Here is a 21,766-nt window from a genome sequence, read left to right on the forward strand (position 1 = left end):
CTGGAGAATCCCAGGGACAAGGGAGCCTGGTGGGCTGCCATCTATGGGGTCGCACAGAGTCAGACATGACCAAAGTGACTTAGCAGCAGCAGCTGACAGCAAGGAAATACATGTATGTATGTACAAAACTTCTGTATATCCCGGAGAAGGCAATGGGACACCACTCCAGTACTCTTGCCTGGAAAATCCCATGGATGGAGGAGCCTGGTAGGCTGCAGTCCATGGGGTCGCTAAGAGTTGGACACGACTGAGCGACTTCACTTTCACTTTTCACTTTCATGCATTGGAGAAGGAAATGGCAACCCACTCCAATGTACTTGCCTGGAGAATCCCAGGGATGGTGGAGCCTGATGGGCTGCCGTCTATGGGGTCTCAGAGTCAGTTGGACACGACTGAAGCACATATCTATAAATATTTATGTAACCATCTTTGTATATATTAGGCTTACATTATTACATTTTAACTTTTTATAATGTAACCGTTTGGAAGCTGCTACTTTTGACCAGGTTTGTTTTGGGCCATATAAGTATAAATGTGTTTTCATAGGAGGATCAGCTTATATATCTGCAGGTCTGAGATTAATCAAAGTTAAACTGTTATGGTCAATTTAAATTCTCTATTTAGCACACTTCTCAATACCCAACTGTGTCCCTTCCCGCAATCTAATTTAGAAGAGCATCATGAGAAACTACTTCTCTTAGCAGATTTTTGCATTTTATTTTCAGTGTTAGCACTTTGCTGTCAACTATTCCTCATACTTGCTTTTTTTTTTTAAACATCTCTTATATTTCATATTAATACATAGCATAGATGTTAAGGACTTGAGCTTTCAACTTTCATCAGACTTGGTTTCATATTTCAACTCGGCCATCTTCTGAGTTGGACAAATTTGGCAAGTAAGTACATTGTCTCCCTTTCCTCATTTAGAAATACACTTGGAATCTGGCATGTAAACTCTCAAAAGGCTAGTTATTTGTAAAGTAATATTTAGTCAAAGTTTAGTCAAAGCCACATTTAACCTTCCTTGTTAGTTAAAGAGTGCCAGTACAGATTTACTTGGTTTTTTGGATGAAGCTCAGTAATTGTTATAGGAATTTGAAATTTTGACTAGGGACTTTCATATAGAAGGAATTATTTCTGGATAATTCAGTCACTGAATATTAAGATATTAGTATGTATTTGTACTAGGTGCTAGAAATGATGGGTAAACAGATGATATTGCCATTGCATGGAATTCATGGAATCATACTAGATATTAACTTCTTTTTGGGCTAGCCTGAAAATGCTTAGAGGCTGCTACTTTTGATTTGTTTGCTTTGAATTTTGTCTGTTTTCCTTAGAGCAAGTCTCTGAATAGTAAGTATATAAAAATTTCATTGTTGTGTCTGAATTACTTAAAATTTGGGAAATTTTTTTTTCTCTTTTCATAAATTCTTACCTATGTAATTTTTGGTTTATAAAGATTTTGCTTTATGGATGCGCAAACAGATTTAGGGGCTTTCCCTTTTGCCTAAAAATATTTTTGGACCTCACAATTAGCAGGCACAAAAAGTATATTAAATATTTTCAGGTAAGCATACATAAAACAGGTTATAACATTTAAACCTTAAGATGCAATTTTAATTTGAAGTTATTACCTAATATCAGTCTTGTTTTGCCTTATTTAGTAACTTTGAGCAGTATTTGGTCAGTTGTAGCTATCTTTTCATGTGTAGTAAGAAACTAGTTATCGCTATCATGTTTGGAGAACCTTTGGAAAATAGTGCAGAGGGCAGGGGTCCAATTATTCCCCTTGTACAACACGTTGAATTGCTGACTCTAGGAAGTAGTTTATTTTCCGAAACCAGGTGGACTACTGATGCCTAAATTGGTGTTCTGGTTTTTCTGGAAGCTTTGTATGACTCATATCAGGTCTCGCTGTTGAAATGACTCATTCTGGCTTAAATAATGACTGTTTAGCTTGCTGATAGTAAGCTTTTGGGGTTTACCTAAGTGTGTGGCACTGTTAAACATTTTTATATGTCTGTGCTCATTGTAGCAAATAAAGGAAAAGGAAAGTTATCAATAATTACTAAGTAAACATCATGGATTTCTTAGTATTTCCTGTCTTTTGTCCAAAGTACTATGCTGCTTTTTAAAATCTTTTTGGTCATGAAATGTAATAGACAATACAAATATGAGTAGAACTTAACAACCTATTACAAAGTCATTGTCCATAAATACCACTCAAATTAAGCAATAGATAATAGTACCCCAGAAACTTCTCATGTATCCTCTCTTGATTAAACTACCCCCTCCCTAGTTACCACTACTACCCAAACTTCTATGGTAATCATTTCTTTGCTTTTTATTAACTTTATCTTATTATTACCGTTAAACAGCCTGATAATAACTTTTAACCTATGTCTACATCCCTATTTTTTCTCCATCTGAACTTTATGTAAATAAATAGAACCATATTGTGTTTTGATTTGTAACTCTGAAGAAACATGATATAAAGAGGAATCCTGTTCAGAGTTTGAGAAGCCTTTATTAGCTCCCAGTCCTAGCTGTATTAGAGAAGGAAATGGCAACCCACTCCGGGATTCTTGCCTTGAAAACCCCACGGACAGAGGGGCCTGGCAGGCTATAGTCCATGGGGTCACAAAGAGTCGAACACGACCAAAGCAACTTCACTTCACTTCACTTCTAGCTGTATATCTCCTGAGGGCAAGTGTTTTTCACTTCTGAGCCTAATTAAGAAATAAGAATGACTTTGTATTGTAATTTTTAAAGGAGACAATGTATATAGCATTAAATGGATAATGTATTTCCTAAGCATGGTATAATAAGACTAAACTATGAGCTTTAATAAGTCTTAACATTGAACATATATTGATCATTAGTGGAAGGAGAGTTTTTTCATTTGTTGCTACTGTATGCTTGCTAAGTTAGCACATTATACAAATTGTCACCTAATCTCAATACACTGCAAAGTATGTTACTTTGTAAAAGAAGCTGAGGCTGGAACAGGTTAAGGAATTTGTTTAAGGTTACATTTAGTAGGTGATAAGCAAGGACTTAAACCTAGGTTTATGTGCAGAGCTTGTGTGTTTTCCACAGAACATACAAAACTAGCTAGCTATGGTAAATCCTCAAGTATTTGCTGTTGGCGCTATTTTATTTTTTAATGATTTTTCCTTTCCTCTCATGTGTGGAGCTTTTGTTTGGGGTGTTTTTTTAAATCAAATACTTCGATATGAAAGACTCTTTTCTAAATGTGGCTATCTGTATATCTCAAAGATAATACAAGTTTGGTTCCAAATGACTGCAAAAAAGAGAATACCTCACTAAAGCAGGTAACACAGGTTTTTGGTTTTCCAGTACATATGAAAATTACACTTACACTATTCTGTAGTCTGTTAAGTGTATAATAGCATAATTTCTTTAAAAAATGTGCATACCTTAATGTAAAAATGCTTTATCGCTAAAAAAAATAGTCATCATCTGAGCCTTCAGTAAGTCATGATCTTTTTGCAGGTAGAGGATCTTGTGTCCATGTTAATGGCTGCTGACTGATTAGGGTGGTCATGGCTGTGGCAGTTTCTTAAATAAGACAACAATGAAGTTTGGCCACATTAATTGACTCTTCCTCTCACAAACAAGTTTTCTGTAGCATGCAAGGCTTTGAATAGCATTGTACCCACTTCTTTCAAAATTGGAGTTAACCCCCTCAAACCCTGCCACTGCTTTATCAACTGAGTTTATATAGTATTCTAAATCCTTTGTCATTTCAACAGTCTTCACCACATCTTTACCAGGAATAGATTCCATCTCAAGATACCACTTTCTTTGCTCATTAATAAGGAGCAACTCCTTATCTATTTGCTTCACTGTGGGATTACAGCAGTTCACCTACATCCTCAGTATCCATTTGTAGAACTAATTCTAGTTCTCTTGCTGTTTCCATCACATCTGCAGTTAGTTCCTCTACTAAAGTCCTGAACTCCTCCAAGTTCATCCATGAGAGTTGGAATAAACTTTTCCTAAATCCTGTTAATGTTGATATATTGGCCTCTTCCCATAAATTGCAAATGTCCTTAATGGCATCTAGAATGGTCAGTCCTTCCCAGAAGGTTTTCAGTTAACTTTGCTGATGCTGAGATCCATAGGAGGAATCACTATGGTAGCTATATCCTTACATAATGTATAGCAATGTGCAGTAGCAAGAACATAAGCTTTAAGGTTAAGGTGTCTTCAGATCCTAGTTTTGCATTTTATTAACTTCCATTTGGAGCAAGTTAACTTGTCAGAGCTTTTGTTTCCTTATCCTGTAAAATACGATTTATTAATTATTAAGATTGTTAAACCTAACTGAACTAGCCTTGCATAATATCTAGTATATAGGTATTAACTTCTACTATATACTCACCCCCACCCCACCCTATATGATACCTTAAAGTGGTCTTAGACTCAGAAAGAGCTAGCTTGATTGGGTGATGATCTTGTATTAGTCTGGAGAAGGCAATGGCACCCCACTCCAGTACTCTTGCCTGGAAAATCCCATGGGTGGAGGAGCTTGGTAGGCTGCAGTCCGTGGGGTCGCTGGGAGTCAGGCATGACTGAGCGACTTGACTTTCACTTTTCACTTTCCTGCATTGGAGAGGGAAATGGCAACCCACTCCAGTGTTCCTGCCTGGAGAATCCCAGGGACGGCGGAGCCTGGTGGGCTGCCGTCTATGGGGTCGCACAGAGTCGGACACGACCGAAGCGACTTAGCAGCAGCAGCAGCTTGTATTAGTCATGTCATTTTTTTCTTTTTAAAGACTTAAAAGTTGAAGGGACTTCTTTAGACCAATTCCTTCAGCTTTTTGACGACATAATTTTTTTAAAAACCAGCTTCTTTAGGTAAATCTAAATTTCTCTGATGTACCTGTTTTACTGACACCTTGTTTTATACATTTTGTTAGATTGTATGATTTAGTTCTGGAACATCCGCTAGAGTTGACTACATATATTTTGCATCTTTATAGCTCTGTTCTCTTTATATTTGTCCTTTGAGGTAGTAAATAATGCATTTGCTAGTGAATTACTTTTGGTGACACGTAACCCCATTTTGTATAGGTAGGTTCATTAAATACTTTTCTTTGTACATGTGCACAAGTCCCTCTTTTATTTTTGGCTTAATACACTGTTTTCCGGTTGGTCTGACTGTAAGTTATCCAAAGGATTCTAAAGAAATTAATAGAGCAAATTAGTTTCACAATCACAATACTCTAAAGTTCTGGCTTTTTGTTAGTGACATTCTTAATGAATAACATGCCAGGATGACGCTTCGGTACACAAGAATTATATTTTAAAAGTCTAATATAGATAAGGATAAGGAATAGTAAAAGAAAATACCTATTTCACTGAAGAATATTGGGAGGAAAGTTAATTTTCATATTAGTAAATAACAGATTTGACAGTATAATCCAAAATAATAGTTTTGTTCTAATCTTTGAAATTACTTTAAACTTTTGTATCTGCAAATATTAACCGTGATAACTCTCAAAATAACTTGAGTTATATTAAGGTTTTTGAAGCAATAGATGAAGTTACGCTTCATTAACTAATTTTAAACTTTTTTAGGTAAATGAATTGGTGGATGCCAGAGATGTCGCCCTTGGTGCTTGGTTTGAAGCACGTATACATAGTGTTACTAGAGCTTCTGATGGACACTCACGTGGCAAAACTCCACTGAAGAATGGCAGTTCTTGTAAAAGGACTAATGGAAATGTAAATCATAATTCCAAAGAGAACACAAAAAAATTGGACAATGTACCCTCTACATCTAATTCAGATTCTGTTGCTGCTGATGAAGACGTTATTTATCATATCGAGTATGATGAGTAAGTGCTCATGATATTGAGGACTTCATTCATATTTTTGTTTGCGGAAGCAAAATCTCCCATTTCAAGATTGTTTTCAAATAAGTCTTTCTGAAGAGATCATCTAGGAGTCATGTTTGGTCTAGTACCATTTGTTTTTCTTTCTGATCAGTGGTTATAATATAATAAGAGCTCCTTAACATTCAGCGTTTGGCTCATAAGTAGTTTGTGTTTGGTATCCTAATACCTGGCTTAATTTAATATGTAAGGTTTTCTGTCTGGTCCTCTGGTATGTTAGGGCTTTTGCTATGCATTTTAAGAATATTTTAGAAAATATATAATAACGTGGGATGTTATTTAGAATGGAGTTGAAATATTTTCTGAAAGCTATTGCTGAGTTAATTCACATAAAATTTATACATATAAAGGATACAATTCACTATCTTTAATATAGTCACAGGATTGAGCATTATCGCAAACTAATCTTAGAACACTTTTATTTTCCCTCCAAAAAACTGTATAAGCAGCAATTACTTCCCAATCTCCCTCTCCCAACCAAAGGTATTTAAATGTTCATGTGAAAGCAGTATGAAGAACTTGCTTTGAGGGCCTAGACTCTAACACTGAATTATCATCTTCCTTACCTATTTTTAAAATCCTACTATAAAATTTACTATGGTGAAAGATTTAGTATTTATTCAACACTACATAAACTTTTAAGTCTTCACTCAAGTGACATCTTCGTATATGTAGAAAATATGCAACCAAATCTTTTATCAAGTGTGAGTTCAAGATTCTAAAACAGTTGTAATTTTTCTTACAAAAATGGTATAAAAGACTTTGGTGTTGACACATGTTTCCAGGATACCTGGAAAGGGCTTAAAAGTAGATCCCTTTTATCTTTTCTGATACTTCTTATGGCTCTGACTAAGTTGCCAACATGGCTTATTTCAAATGGGCCATCATACTGTTTTTTTTTGTTTTTTTTTTTACCATAGTAGATGATAATAGAACCGACAGTTTAAATGAGTATTAAAATGTGGGATTGGCAAGGACTTGAAATATTGGTAAATCAAGGCTGGGATAGGAAGGGAATGGAGTTGGTAGGTTAACAGTAACCAGTCTCTGGGTTTATGAGTACCATGGCAAAGAGGCAAGATACCGCATTAGTGGGGGACTTCAGCTATCTGTGTATCTGTTGTCAACAAGTAGAGTTCTTGATTTGTTTTGAGTGTTTATTTCTTAGAGAAAAGAACTCAGAAACCAGCTACTTGGGACCTGATTCTGGCCCATAAAGGAGTTGTTATTTGGCCAAAAATTAATAATTGTATAAATGGCACAGTGTGGAAATAGGGTGAGTTTTAAACACTAAGTGAACTAAGGCTTAGTAAATTTTTACAGGTTTAGGGGCTCTTAGTTGGTTTTGGAATAAGACTTTCCAAGCGATAGGCCTGAGTTTGGTATAATGTTAAAGGATAAATCACAGTGTCTTTGCATTTATTTGACTATTTATTTATTTGGTTGCACCAGGTTGGCATGTGGGGGTCTAGTTCCCTGACCAGAGATGGAACCTGGGCCCACTGTCTTGGTAGCGTAAGCCACTGGACAGTCCCTGGCTATTTTTTAATGTAGGAGAAATTTATCTTGACTAGAGTGAATGTTAGTAAAAGGAAGTGTAAACCCAGAATGCATGAGAAGACTAAAATTATCTGTTCAAAATAATTTCACAGGATGGAATTATTTCAGTACTGACAAGGAAAACAGTATCTGAACTTTCTTTGAGAAATAAAGTGTTAGAAGCTTAGTGGTAAATATCACTTACATCTTCAAAAAGAACAAAGGACTATATGAAATAAAGTATGAAAATAGATGAGTTTCTGGATAAGAGTCCCAAATAACAAAAGGCTGGTGTAAGCACCTAGAAAGACCCATGACCTCATATGGATGTGATGACAAATCTTGTTAAAATTTCGTTCTTCATGGTTATCAGAAAAGTTAAAAACTATAGTCAAGTTTATGTTAATTTCAATAACTTATTAAACAAGTTCTTACTTTCTTGGATGGAGGATGCATTGACAAGAGATGGGCATATATGGCTTAGCAATAGTAATACAGATTGTTAATGAGTAGTAAGCTCCAACTTAGTCAGCAGAATGTAGCTGTCAAATAGTTACACTGTAGGGTGTTTGATTAGAAACAAGATACCTAGAATAAGACTGGTGTTCCTGTTATACTGGGCTGATTATTCTCTACTTGGATATCTTTAGAACTCAAAATGTAAAATGTAAAGCCATCATGAAGAATAGCTGAAAGAACTAAGTATTTAGCTTGAAAAGACTGGGATCAGGATACCTTTCATATTTTAAAAGCTCTGGGAGGAAGTTCTGTACAATGCACAAAGTAGGTTTCAGGATACCCTGGGCTTCCCAGGTGGTGCAGTGGTAAAGAATCTGCCTGCCAGTGCAAGAGACGTGAGAGACATGGGTTCAGTCCCTGGGTCGAGAAGATTCCCTGGAGGAGGAAATGGCAATCCACTCCAGTATTCTTGCCTGGAAAACTCATGGATAGAAGAGCCTGGTGGGCTGCAGTCCATGGGGTCACAGAGAGTTGGACACGACTGAGCATGCACACAGTGCACTTTAGGATAACAAACTTCCTACCAGCCAGATCTCTAAAGATAGAGAATGATCTGCCCTGAGAAGCAGACAAAGATAAGCATTGACCAGCTTCAATCTTAGATGGGGGATTACTAAATATGTACATTGCAAACGAATAATCCAGTCATTCTAACTTTAATTTTCACTTTCAAAACAGTATTTGTCAGACAATTTTTTTGTACTTAAACTTGATAAATTCTAAGTACATATAGGCTGCATTTATGCTTCTCATCTAGTACTATCATTTATCAGTGAATTAATTCATTTTTCTCATAGAATAAGTTGAAAGTAATCTGCTTGATTATTTCCAAACTCTGAGTGCAACAGTGCATTTTGAACAACTTGTCATTTAGCCTTAGCAGAGGGATATGGTACTTGGGACCAAGGAACCTGTCAGAGGAATTCTTTGGGAGTAAGTTTAAAATGGTGGTGTTGAGAAGTTAGTTTTATGGTGACCTACTGGTTCTAACATATTAACCAGATCAGAGTTTAAAACAATTTTTAATCTATGAGAAGTGACAGACATTACAGAATTATGATATAAGGTCCACGGTTTCACCAGTCTAGCCCCAAAAGCCAGATCTAGTAGTTAACATTGTTATAGAATCTAAATGAAATCATTTGTTTCCTAATCTTACTTCATTTTTCCTCAAAATTATAGCTACAAATATTCTTAGTTCATAAAAAGCAGGTTATAATAAGAGATTTATTTGAACTGTTTTAAGGTTTAAGAAAGTTTTACTGTTTGTAAGAGTCCCTTTTCTATAGATTCTTCAATGAACATAGACTGAATTTAGAGCTTCTTACTACACATAATGTAAAGCAAGATCATGGAGTTAACATCAGAGTGCCTGATTCAAAAAACTTATTTGTGTGTGTGTGTGTGTGTGTTTTTAATGATTGTTGTTCTGACTCATCTAGCATAACCCTTGTCTGAGCAAGGGTTTTGTATTTCTAGAGTTAAACCAACCCATTAAGTACTTTGGGAGAAAGAGTTGGCAGTATAAATATTAAATCTAGACTTTAGAGATTTAGATCCAAAGGATTCTTAAATCTTTTGTAAAGTTTTTAAAATTCTTAAAAGCAGCTATGTTAAGACAAATCACACAGCATTCAATTTGCCCATTTAAGTGTAAAATTCAATTTTTTTTTTTTAGTATATTAACAGGATTGTACAACAGTCACCACAATCTAATATAGAACATTTTCATCTTCCAAAAACCTCATACCCATTAGCAGTCACTCTCCATTCGCCTACTCCTGCCCCCGCCTCCACCGGCCCTTTTCTCAACCCCTCTCAGCCACAGGCAATCAGGACTCTTCTGACTCTGGATGTGTGTATTTTGGACATTGCATATAAATGGACCCCTCTAATATGTGGTATTTTGTGACTGGCTTTTTTTACTTAGTAAAAGTAAAAAGGTTCATCCATGTTGGAGCTTGTGTATCAGTACTTTATTCCTTTTTATTGCCAAATAATTTATTGCCAAACCACAGTTTACTTATCCATTTATCAGTTTATGGGCACTGGTGTTTTCTACTTTTTGCTGCTATGAACCTTCATGTACTATTTTTTCTGGGGGCATTTTAATTTTTGGGTATGTATGTTTCAGAGGGATTGCTGGGCTGTATGGCAGTTATGTTTTACCTTGGGAAGAAGTGCCAGATTTATTTCCAGATGGCTGCACCATTTTATATTCCCATGAGTTATGTATGGAAGTTCCATTTTCTCCATATCCTCACCAAAAGCTCAACCACTTCTCGATTAGAGCCATCCTGTAGTGTTGGAGTATAACTGTATTATACTATATGTATATATTTATATATATTTGCATGTTGTGTATATATATGTCATTTTATAGTATTGTAGGTATAATTGACCTACAACACTGTATCAGCTACAGGTGTTGAATAGTGATTCAGTATTTTTATACAAAGTGTGTTTGTTGGAGAAGGACTGTGCCTGATCGAAACTTTTTTTCCCTAGTATATTTTGGCAGAAAATAAAAGGAAAGTAATACAGGAAATTAAAAATGCATGAAGTCGTTATGGTCACAGAAAGAGAACATGAAAAACTTCCTTTATTTCCTAGTAATATTGTGCTGTATATTTCCATAGCTTTCTAAAAGTTGTGTTTATTCCCATTAGTTACTCTCTGTAGTTATTGAAGGTTTAAAATTTTTAAGGGTCCTAAAGACTTAAATTCACAAAGCTATAACTGCAGTCTTGTGAGAGTAGAGATCCCAAAGCTATTGTGATGAAGAGCTGTGACCTTGACTGATGTGGAAGTAGATGAAAAGGGGCAGTCAGTTCCTTACATTTCTAGTAGTTTAATATGTCTATAGTGTAGCTTACAGGTACTTACATTAAGTCTTTTTTAAATTTAGGTTTACTTAATTACACTAACTCTTATGTACCAGACTCTGAGCTAACTTCTTACTTGAATGTTCATATAATCTTTAACATAACTATAATGTTACGTTAACTCCCATATGAAGAGACCAAGACTTATGTAACTTGCCAGAGGTCACATATGTTAAATGGTCTAACTCCAGAGCTTAAGCGTTAACCAATATGCATTATTGCCACTGTTCCTAAACATGGTATATGTAATTGGTAGTAGCCTACGTGACTTCAAAGTTCAAACATTCTGTATGACCTAAAAACTGGCTTTCGACTCTGCCAGGGTTTTAAAGCAGATAGCACTCACAACTTTGAGTTCAATCCTGGGTATATAAGCAACTGAGGGCACACTACTGAGTTTGATCTATACTCATCACTTGGCTGCTCTATCAACAGATAAAGGCTTAAGTCCTTACCCTGCTTTTGTCTTAAGAAACATCTGTTCCTTGTGGATTTGGTTTAGATTCATTTTAATTAGGCTAGGGGTTCTCAACCCTACTTCCATGTTAGTTGTCTAAGAAGCTTTAAAAATATCAATCCCTAGGACCTACTCCCAGAACTTCCTGTATGATTGATCTTTGGGACTTCCAAGCATCGGTGTCTAAAAAGTTCCTCTGGGATTCTAATATGTAGCCATAGTGAGAACTATGGGCTTAGAACAGTGGTTCTCAAAGTGTAGACCTGGCTGGGAATGTCAGCATTATACTTGATAGAAATCCAATTCCTTATACTTACTCCAGATATAATAAGTTGACCTCTGTAGGTGGCCCTACAGTCTGGGTTTTAATATGCCCTCTGGGTGGTTCATATGTATACTCAAATTTAAGAACCACTCACTCATTGCCTTTTGTCCAGCCTTATCAGTTGCTATCACACACCTGCCTCTAAAGACCAATATGAGGGAAAGGGTTTGATATGACAATTTAAATATAGTAAATAAAGACTGGAGATGATATACTATACCTGAGGGACCTGAGTGTTCATCTTTTAGTACCTATATAGGTGGCATATGGCTTTTTTCTATTAATAGAAGAATTGTATTTCATTCAAGCTGAATGATCTATATCATTTAAATGAGGGCCCATATTCCACTATGCAGTCTTTGTGCCAGCTTGGCTAACATAGGGAAGCAATGTCCATAACAAGTTTGTGGAGAATTTATCTTTTATGGTATATTGGTAATTTTTGTTTGTTTGTTTATTCTTTATATATATATGTATATATTTTTTTAACTGAAGGATAATTGCTTTACAGAATTTTGTTGTCTTCTGTCAAACCTCAACATGAATCAGCCGTAGGTACACATATATCCCGGAGAAGGCAATGGCAACCCACTCCAGTACTCTTGCCTGGAAAATCCCATGGACGGAGAGGCCTGGTAGGCTGCAGTCCATGGGGTCGCTAGGAGTCGACACGACTGAGCGACTTCACTTTCACTTTTCACTTTCATGCACTGGAGAAGGAAATGGCAGCCCACTCCAGTGTTCTTGCCTGGAGAATCCCAGGGACAAGGGAGCCTGGTGGGCTGCCATCTATGGGGTCGCACAGAGTCGGATACGACTGAAGCGACTTAGCAGCAGCAGCATACATATATCTCCTTCCTTTTGAACCTCCCTCCCATCTCCCTCTCCATCCCACCCCTCTAGGTTGATACAGAGGCCCTGTTTGAAGTTTCCTGAGCCATACAGCAAACTTCCCTTGGCTCTCTATTTTACATATGGTAATGTAAGTTTTCATGTTACTCTCTCCATACACCTCACCCTCTCCTCCCCTCTCCCCATGTTTGTAAGTCTATTCTCTGTCTGTTTCTCCACTGGTAATTTTTTTTAGCCAGTCAATGTTTTGAGTTTTGTGACAATTTTAGTATGTTAACATCATTCACATACTGTTTCTTTTGACTTGAAAATTTCTCTGAATTCCCCAAACTTGCACTTCCTCTTAAGAACTCAACCCAGATCATATAAAAGGAACATGGTAGTAGTATTTGCAGAATTAGCTCCAGAATGACTGTTTAAAAGTATACTTTATTTCTTCTCTCTGTTCCATCAGCCATTAAGTATTGGTAAATTCTGGAGTGGGGGATAACACTCTATATAGTAGTTGAATATTTGCTCTGAGATCTAGTCCTGGCTTTCCTTTTGAATTACACTCTAAAATGCATCTGTGGTTTTAAGACAAGCTTCCTGAATTTGGCTTCATGTTGAATTAGATCTCAGAATCTTCCCACATACATGCTTTCCTGCTTGTACATCCTTATAACATGTACCTTTATAGGTCATTTGAAAAGGTGAATTTGGGAATACTAGTCATGTTAGTGGCTTTTTAAAATTGCTTTGTTAAATTTAGTGGTTTAATTTAGAGATCTTGGTTTATAAATTGGAGCTAATTTCTATAAAGAGAAATGTAAGTTAGAAACCTCTAGTAGTTTGAACAAGGAAGTATATATCTAAAGAGGGAAAATGTTTATGAAAGTTACTTTATTTCTATATCTTAATAACTGTCAATGGCTAGGCAAAGTTGAAATCTTGAAACATGAATAAGTGTTGAGTTTTCATAATGATGTGAAAATTACCATATAAGCTTTCATGTTCCATAGTGTTCACATTTAGAATAGAAATGTCAGTTTACCTTGGAAACAAACTTCTTATTTTGAATTTTTAGTAAATTATTCTGAAGTACCCTTTTAAAAGTATAGTTCAATAATTCTCTTTTTAATACAATGATATGTGCCAGGCATTCCAGAAGTACTTTACCTGGATTATTTCATGTAATCCTTGTTAAACAGTCGATGGAGTAGATACTTTTCTAAGTGTAAAGAAGGAATAACTGAGATTTAGAGAAGTTAGCTAACATACCCAGTATTGAATAGTTGATAGGAGGTAGATCGAGATTTGGAAAAGCACATACTTAGAACCATACTACCAGACTACCTCTCACTTTGAGAGAAGCCTGCTTATAAAATATTTTAATATATAAATAAATATATATAATATTATAAAGCAGTTCCTGCTAAGTCACTTCAGTCGTGTCCAACTCTGTGCGATCCCATAGACGGCAGCCCAGCAGGCTCCCCCGTCCCTGGGATTCTCCAGGCAAGAACACTGGAGTGGGTTGCCATTTCCTTCTCCAGTGCATGAAAGTGAAAAGTGAAAGTGAAGTCACTCAGTCGTGTCCAACCCTCAGCGACCCCATGGACTGCAGCCTTCCAGGCTCCTCTGTCCATAGGATTTTCCAGGCAAGAGTACTGGAGTGGGGTGCCATTGCCTTTACATATTTTTAAATTTTCTGTCAGTCTCTCCAGTTATACTTTTACAGAACAGAAACCTTAAATCAATAAACAAATACCTGTGTGCTTTCTTTTTCTCTGTAAGGAAAAATGGATTATTAAACTGCTGTTTTTAACACAGTGTCAAGGCTCAACCCATGGGAATGAGATCAGATGGAACTGTTAGAGCATCACTTAGGACTTGGAGGGTAACTTATGCTGGGCTACAATTAAAAGCCCATCTGGTGAATGTCTTAGAATAATGTTGTCATTGCCACCAGCAGTCTTTTTAAGATTTTTTTTTTTTGAGTTATTCTGAGCCTGTGGTGCATGCTTTTGAGTAGCCTTAATTATGGTTACCACAAATAGAAGTCAGTGAGCCAATTTTGAATAAAATCAAGTGGTATTTTTAAGTAAAAGTTCTATAAAGTAACAAAACTGATTTTCTTGAATGTATTGATATGATCTGTTTCTAAGGACTGTCAAAAATGTTTGAATGATTTCTGTATTCTCACGGGAGGAAAGGAGTATGATTTTTAAAAATCAGGTCAGCGTGTCATGTTGATCTTGAGTAGGGAGCTATAAATGAGAAGTTAAGTTTCAGAACCCTGGTGCAGTGACAAGTCTGCTTCATTGTTTCTTGGTTGTTACTGACATGTTTGCCAAAAACTTAGAATATTTCCTCTATGACTTGCAGTGTTCTGAATGGATAGAAATCAAAAGGAGGGCAGACGTTAGATCTTTAACCTTATTGTTGTTCTTCTCTTGTGTTAAAAGATAACTTAGTGCTTAAAAAAGTAACTACAGATATCAGTTGATTTCACTTTTTCAAATTTATACATCATTCCTTTATAGTAGTATTTCTCAAAGATGGTCAGCAAAACTGTGGATTGACCCAGGTAAGGTGTCTATAGTGCAGTTTCCTGAGGGCTGTCAAAGCCCCACTCCATGCATTGGGTTGGCCTGGAGTAGAGCCCAGGAATCTGCTTTTCAAACAGGCAGCCAGGGCCTTATTAAGTATATAACAGATCATTGGTTCTGTTATAGGCTGCATAGTTTTCAGGCATTAGAATCAGAAATTTGGTTTGAATTCTAGGTCCTTGGTTAAGTTTTTTGCTTTGCTTTTTTTAAACTTTCAGCTATAATTTCCTCATTTGTAAATATCTACTTGACTGTGTTCTCTTTTTCCCTAACAACCTCGAAAAGTATCCAGTAATAATAGCCAATTTTCTGCTTTTAATTTATTAATAAGACCAAGTTATTTTGGTAAGTACTCTAAAATAATTTACCTTTGGCATAGGTATTTTTAAACCTAATTACATTGTTTTAACAATTAAAAGTTATACACCATTGTTAACATGTTGTACAAATTTTTATTTCCATGTATGTATTTAAGTCCTACTGTAAGCAGTTTTAAGTAAGTTATTTTTGTGAGTAAGCTTTACATTTAAGGTGTGAAAGTTAGCAGTGCTACTTATTAGATTAAAAAATGCTCTCTTTTTGCATGTAGTATGACATTAAAGATTGGCTAAACTAGAACATGCCTCCAGATGAATGTTGTCCTTATTTAAGCATTTTAACCCCAGGAAGCCATGTTTTGAAAGAAGGTTGCAGTGATAGTACTTTGCTTAATACAGTTTGAATCTTGTAAAATGATTAGTTAGCTTACAAGTCACCTAAGGAAATGTACTTTTACTTTCTTATAACAAACCTGTTGTAAAAATTGTGCTTAATCAATTTCCTTGTAGTTTAATTCCCCAGGTTTTACTCTATGATTTGCTGATTGAGAACACAGTTGGATTTTGTTAAAATGTCACATAGTTCAGGATCATCAAAAGCATATACTGAAGGATAGCTCTAAAAGATACCTGAAGAGTATGTAGAGCAATGAAAATGTTACTGGGAAGAAAAGACTTAGGGATATTTAAGGTTTATCTGAGAATATAGACTGTATAACACCAAAGTGTTTCTCTACTCTCAAAGATGCAAAGTAGCTAACTAGAATAGTCTGTCTTACATCTCTATTAGGGTAATAACTTGACTTCAGGTTCTGAGAACAGGAATGCATGAAGTGTAATTACAAAAAAAAGGACCCTAGTCTCATCTTTCCATATCTGTATGTAAGCTCATGGCACAGTCTAGATAAAGTCAGCTTTGATAAGTTCCTACCTCTCTGCTTCAGATTTTGAGGGATGTCTTGAGCCCTGTTTTAGAATTTTTTTTTAAGCTTCCAGCACTTTCCAAAATATTTCATGCAGTCTCCTGCAGTCTTCCTCAATGCCAATGCTGGAAGAAGTCAGTGCTTGGACCGGTTTGTAGTGCTTATCTTCAGCTCTTTGACGCCATGGGAGGCAAGGAATGCTGTGTTAGAGATTGCTTTTTAAGAATGCCAAAAACATAATCTTTAAAGTACCTTTTTCTTATCTTTGTATAGAATTCTTCATTGCCACTTAACTATCCTAAAACACAGTGGTCATAGTTGATTTATTACATTTTTTTCAAGAGCTTTAGTTATATAAAAGATTTTTTTATTTAATGAGTTGCATGTTTCCAAACATTTGTCAGCCTGTTACATCCCAAACACACCAAAGGTTGAACATGGTACCTGGTTCTTAATGAAAACTTGGTATTTTACAATGTAAGTTGTGATAGAAGTATGCACACCTAGCTTTCAGAATACCTTAAGTTCTGAGAATATAAGGTAGAGAAGATAATTCTGTATTCCTGAAGGAGGAGAATGCTAGGATACCAGGATAAGGAGATAAGGTGTTACCTGAGGGTAGACTAGTATGGGTGGAGTGTAGAAGATACATGGTGAGTAATAAGAAACCAAACTAAAGGTGAATACAGATTTCCAGCTAAATGTGGCAGATTAAGATGCATGTTTGTCTCCACTCCGTAAACCCTCCTAGAAGATAGTAAAAGAATAAAGGCATAAGCCCCTGAGGACAAAAAATAATGTGGTAGAAGTAAAACACAGAAGAGAAAACAACAAACTTTTGAAAGGTAAGAAGCTAATGGGTAAATGATGCCAAACTTAGCAGGCCATAGAGCTGAGTGTAAGCCAACAACAAGCAAGTACATTAGTGTTGAAAAACCTTAGGAAGATTCAGATCTTGGATTTACCAGGTACTTTGGAGGTAGGCATATCCATGGGGTGACAGAGTGTTGGACACAGCGATTAAGCATACACACACATATGGAAAAAACTGAGAACAAAAAGATTTATTTATATGAAAGAGCATTTTAATCACTTCTATCACATTCAAGGTTTAAGTCAAGAAAGAAGAAAACATGGTATTTGGGAAATAGGATTCAACACAGGAAGTAATGATAGGAGATCCCAGCGTGATATCAATGAAGATCAAGCTGTCCAGATAAGAATAGGACAGAGGTATCTAGAAAATGTTTTGCAACCCAGAAGATTAGTAGAATACCTGAAATTTCTGAACACAGTGGAGTTTTAACAGCTATGGCAGAATGGGGGTAATTAATGGTGAAAGTGAAAGTGTTAGTCACTCAATTGTGTCTGACTCTTTGTGACCCCATGGACTGTAGCCTACCAGGCTTCTCTGTCCATGGAATTCTCCAGGCAAGAATACTGGAGTGGGTTGCCATTTCCTTCTCCAGGGGATCTTACCGACCTCGAGATCGAACCTGGGTCTTCTGCATTGCAGGCAGATTCTTTACCATATGTAAATAGAAAACTAAGCAAGTAGCAACCAAAAAGAAAACTTAAGTACACAATAGAAAACAAAGCTGTGGAAGAGTGGATGTATAATTAAAGCATATTTCATAAGTTAGCTGTGAAGAGTTATTAATATTTAGTCAAGATATAAAGAAAAAAATACTGATATGTACAGACAACTCAGTTTGTTTAATGTGCTTAAGAGCAAGCAAGTTCATCAATCATTGCAAGAGTCTAGAGCCAGGTGATCAATTCAAGTCATGCCTCTGCTTCTTACTTCTTTCCAAATAACTTCTCTGCTTTGTCTGTAAAATGGGGATAGAATAATATCTATCTCTGTCCTAAGAGGTAAATAATGTTAACACTTAGAGCAGTGCCTTGTGTTAGTAAAGTATAAGGAAGAGGAGGATGGAGGCAGGCAAATGAGCTGTACATGAGGGGTGGGTAGAATAAGTTTGAAGTAAAAAGCAATGTAAGCATGTTGCTTAAATGTAAATGTGGAGGTGAACAAAAATAGCTAAAAGTTAAACAGTTTCATCTGGGGAATAGAAATCAGAAGTGTGGTGGGCTGGAACCAGAGGCTGCTTGTCCTCATTGTAAGCCTTGAGTGTTAACTTTGAGTTTCGTACACCTGTGGGAAAACTTAAAAAAAGTGGGAAGATCCTTTCGTTTGAACTTCAAGCACAAAGCATTTTATTTTTTATTGTAGAAATCTTTAAACTTATGCAGAGGTTGAGAGAAAGTATAATGAACTCATCACCTATCTTCACTCATTTTGACCTCCTGGCCAATCCTGTTCAATCCTTGCCAGCATCCCCAGGTACCACCACTGGATTATTTTGGAGCAAGTCCCAAATTTTAAGTGTTTTCAACCAGAAATAGCCTTAGCAGCCATGGTGGGCACACTGCTCAGATCTTCAAGACAACTTGTTGACCTACAGGGAATGATTGCGGTTAACTGATAACTTTTAATCACAGCACTTTTGAGATCTGTTACAGTGTTTGAGCCAAGGCCACACTCTTTCCTGGTTCATCTTGTTGTTGACATCTTAAGAGCATTCAACTGAGAAAATAGCTAAATGGATTCTTTTTAAAGTGTGCAGAAGAGAGCTAACATCAAGCCAGAGATTTACTACTTTTTGAAAGGTCGGTGTCTGGTTGACCTTTGGCTGGTGTTGGGGAGCTAACTTTCAGGAGGATTCTCATTCCTTGATAAAAATGGTTGACTGTGCATAAGCTCTTCAAAAGAAATATGGATTATGCTGAATACCTGCTTCTGAGAGTCTGGAATTTTGGTATGTGCTAGGCATTGAATGCTGATGTGATCAATTCCTAATAAAACTCTTGAGCATTCTTTACTGCACATCCCTGGTAGACAACATTATAACACATATGTTGTCAGAATTTGTTGCTGAAGGAATTAAGCACATTTTGTGTGACTACTGGGAATGGACTGCTTGATCTTGTACCTGATTTCCTCTGGACTTGACCTTATGTTTTTTTTTTTCTTTGCTGAATTTCCTTTGTATCCTTTCATTATAGTAAATCATAGCCATGGGAAGAACTGTGTGCTCTTCAGTGAGAATGAGACCTGTGAGTTCCCCCAACAAATCACTGAACCTGACGTGGGGACCCCAGCACATTAAAAAAAAAAAAAATCACACCTGAAATTTACAATGATTCCTTAAAATCAAATAACCAGTCAATATTCAGACTTATTTGTTTTTAAAATGTATTCTTGGAATGTACAGATAAGGATAAAATTAAGATTCATCCATTGCATGTTGTTGCTAGGTTAAGTCTCAACCTACAGATCCCCCCTACTTTTTTTTTTTTCCTTATTATTTGTTTATGCAAGTGACAGTTTATTCAGTTTTCCCACAGTTGGGACTTCACTGATTACATTTCTGTTAATGTTAGTTTCCTGAAAGCTTATACAGTCATCCCTTGGTATCCATAGGGCATTGGTTCTAGGACCCTGGTCCATACCAAAATCCATGGATGCTCAAGTTTCTTAAAAAAAAAATGACTTTTGGGGGTATAACCTATACACATCCTCGTGTTTAAATCATGTGTAGATTAATTGTAATACCTAATACAATGTAGATATTCTGTAAATAGTTGTAAATACTATATAGTAAAAGTGCTCAGTTGTGTCTGACTCTTTGTGACCCCATGGACCATATCCCACCAGGCTCCTCTGTCCATGGAATTCTCCAGGCCAGAATACTGGAGTGGGTAGCTGTTCCCTTCTCCAGAGGATCTTCCCAATCCAGGGATCGAACTCACATGTCCCGCATTGCAGGCAGATTCTTTACTGTCTGAGTCACCAGGGAAGCCCAAATACAATGTAAATGCTGTATTGGGACTTCCCTGATGGTCCAGTGGTTAACTCTGAGCTCCCAATGGAGGGAGTAGGTTTGATCCCTGGTTGGGGAACTAAGATCCCACATACTGTGTGTCCAATAAATAAAATAAAACATTTGAAAAAAAATGCTGTATAAATAGTTGTTGGAACCTGGCAAATTGAACTTCTGCTTTTTGGAACTTTCTGGAAATTTTTTCTGGTTATTTTCCAACAGTGATTGGTTGACTCTATGGATGCAGAACCATCCATATATATGTACCTAGAGGTTTGATTGGTTTTAAATTTCATCATTTGATAAGGCTAGTTTAGAGATGCTATTTATTTACCTATTGCATGACATTGAGAAACATATAATACCTGCTTTCCCTTTCTTTTTTTGTGGGAAGATTTGGGTGTTGTCACTCTGATAAATCCATTGTGAAATTTGCTGCCAGCTTTTAGTGGTTTTAGTAGCCATTAACCTTTACCTTCCCAGGTGGTGCAGTGGAAGAGAATCTGCCTGCCAATGCAGGAGATGCAGGTTTGATCACTGGGCCAGGAAAGACCCCCTGGGAGTAGGAAATGGCAACCTACTCCAGTATTCTTGCCTGGAAAATTCCATCGACAGAGGAACCTGGGGGGCTGTAGTTCATGGGGTCACAAAGAGTTGGACACGACTGAGTGACTGAGCACCCACACAACCTTTACCTAGAATTGCTATGTAATGAAATGTGGTAACAATGGTAATATTTCTCTTTCCTTCACTTGTTAGCTATATAGCTCTTTCATAAAGAACTTTCCTTAACAGTTGATTCATATACGAAAGGTAGAATAAACTGTCAATTGTTGAACTTTTTCAGTGTTCAGAGTGAGTAAATTCCCTAGCATCCTCCAAAGGATCCTCCAAGGTCAGTGAGATTTTTACTAAGTATCATGTGAACTAATGGATTTTAATACTTGCTTTAATTTAACTCAGCTCTTTGTGGTGCCCAAGTTGTCTCATCTCTAGCCTGTGGAAGCTCCTTCAAGTTGAACCTGACTTAATGAGGATTTCTTTACACTCAGGTACAACAGGATGTCCCAAGCTCTCCTGTTTCCTGCCGAGGACTGGATTCAGCCATTTCTTTAAAGAGCTTTGGTTCTTTAGAGTGTATAGTCGGCTGTTGATTGATACTTACTTTGATCGTGTTTCTAGGTCTTCACATTGGAAACAGCTAAGAAATGTTTGTATTGATACTTCCAATTAATTTTAGAGTTGAAGGGCTATCATTTAATCTTTTATTTTTTCTCTTACCCGAGAATCATAGTTCTGATAATGTCAGCATTACCTTGCTGTATTCTACTCATAAGATGGTTTCAGACTAACAGTGCTACTATTGCAAACAATATTAGTGAAAAGTTCGTGTATTTTTTACTTTCTCCTTAGTAGATAAGTATCACTCCACTGGGAATATAGAGTTAATTTAGTGTATTTTCAAGTCACTTAAGAGTTTGTATTTAAGCCACTTTTTTCATTTTGCTTTTGATTTTTAGTGATTTATCACATTTTGTAAATTT

General features: G+C 36.4%; 1 protein-coding gene across 1 annotated transcript in view; it reads left to right on the forward strand.

The window, feature by feature from the left end:
* The window catches only part of UHRF2 (ubiquitin-like with PHD and ring finger domains 2, E3 ubiquitin protein ligase), a 70,423-nt gene that overhangs the window by 8,087 nt on the left and 40,570 nt on the right, over window positions 1-21,766 (forward strand). The window contains exon 4 of the mRNA XM_010857097.1: window positions 5,611-5,870. Coding sequence (XP_010855399.1) covers window positions 5,611-5,870 — 260 coding nt within the window. The remainder of the gene's footprint in view (window positions 1-5,610; window positions 5,871-21,766) is intronic.

Source organism: Bison bison, unplaced genomic scaffold (genome assembly GCF_000754665.1).
Source record: "Bison bison bison isolate TAMUID 2011002044 unplaced genomic scaffold, Bison_UMD1.0 scf7180017864376, whole genome shotgun sequence".
NCBI lineage: Eukaryota > Metazoa > Chordata > Mammalia > Artiodactyla > Bovidae > Bison > Bison bison.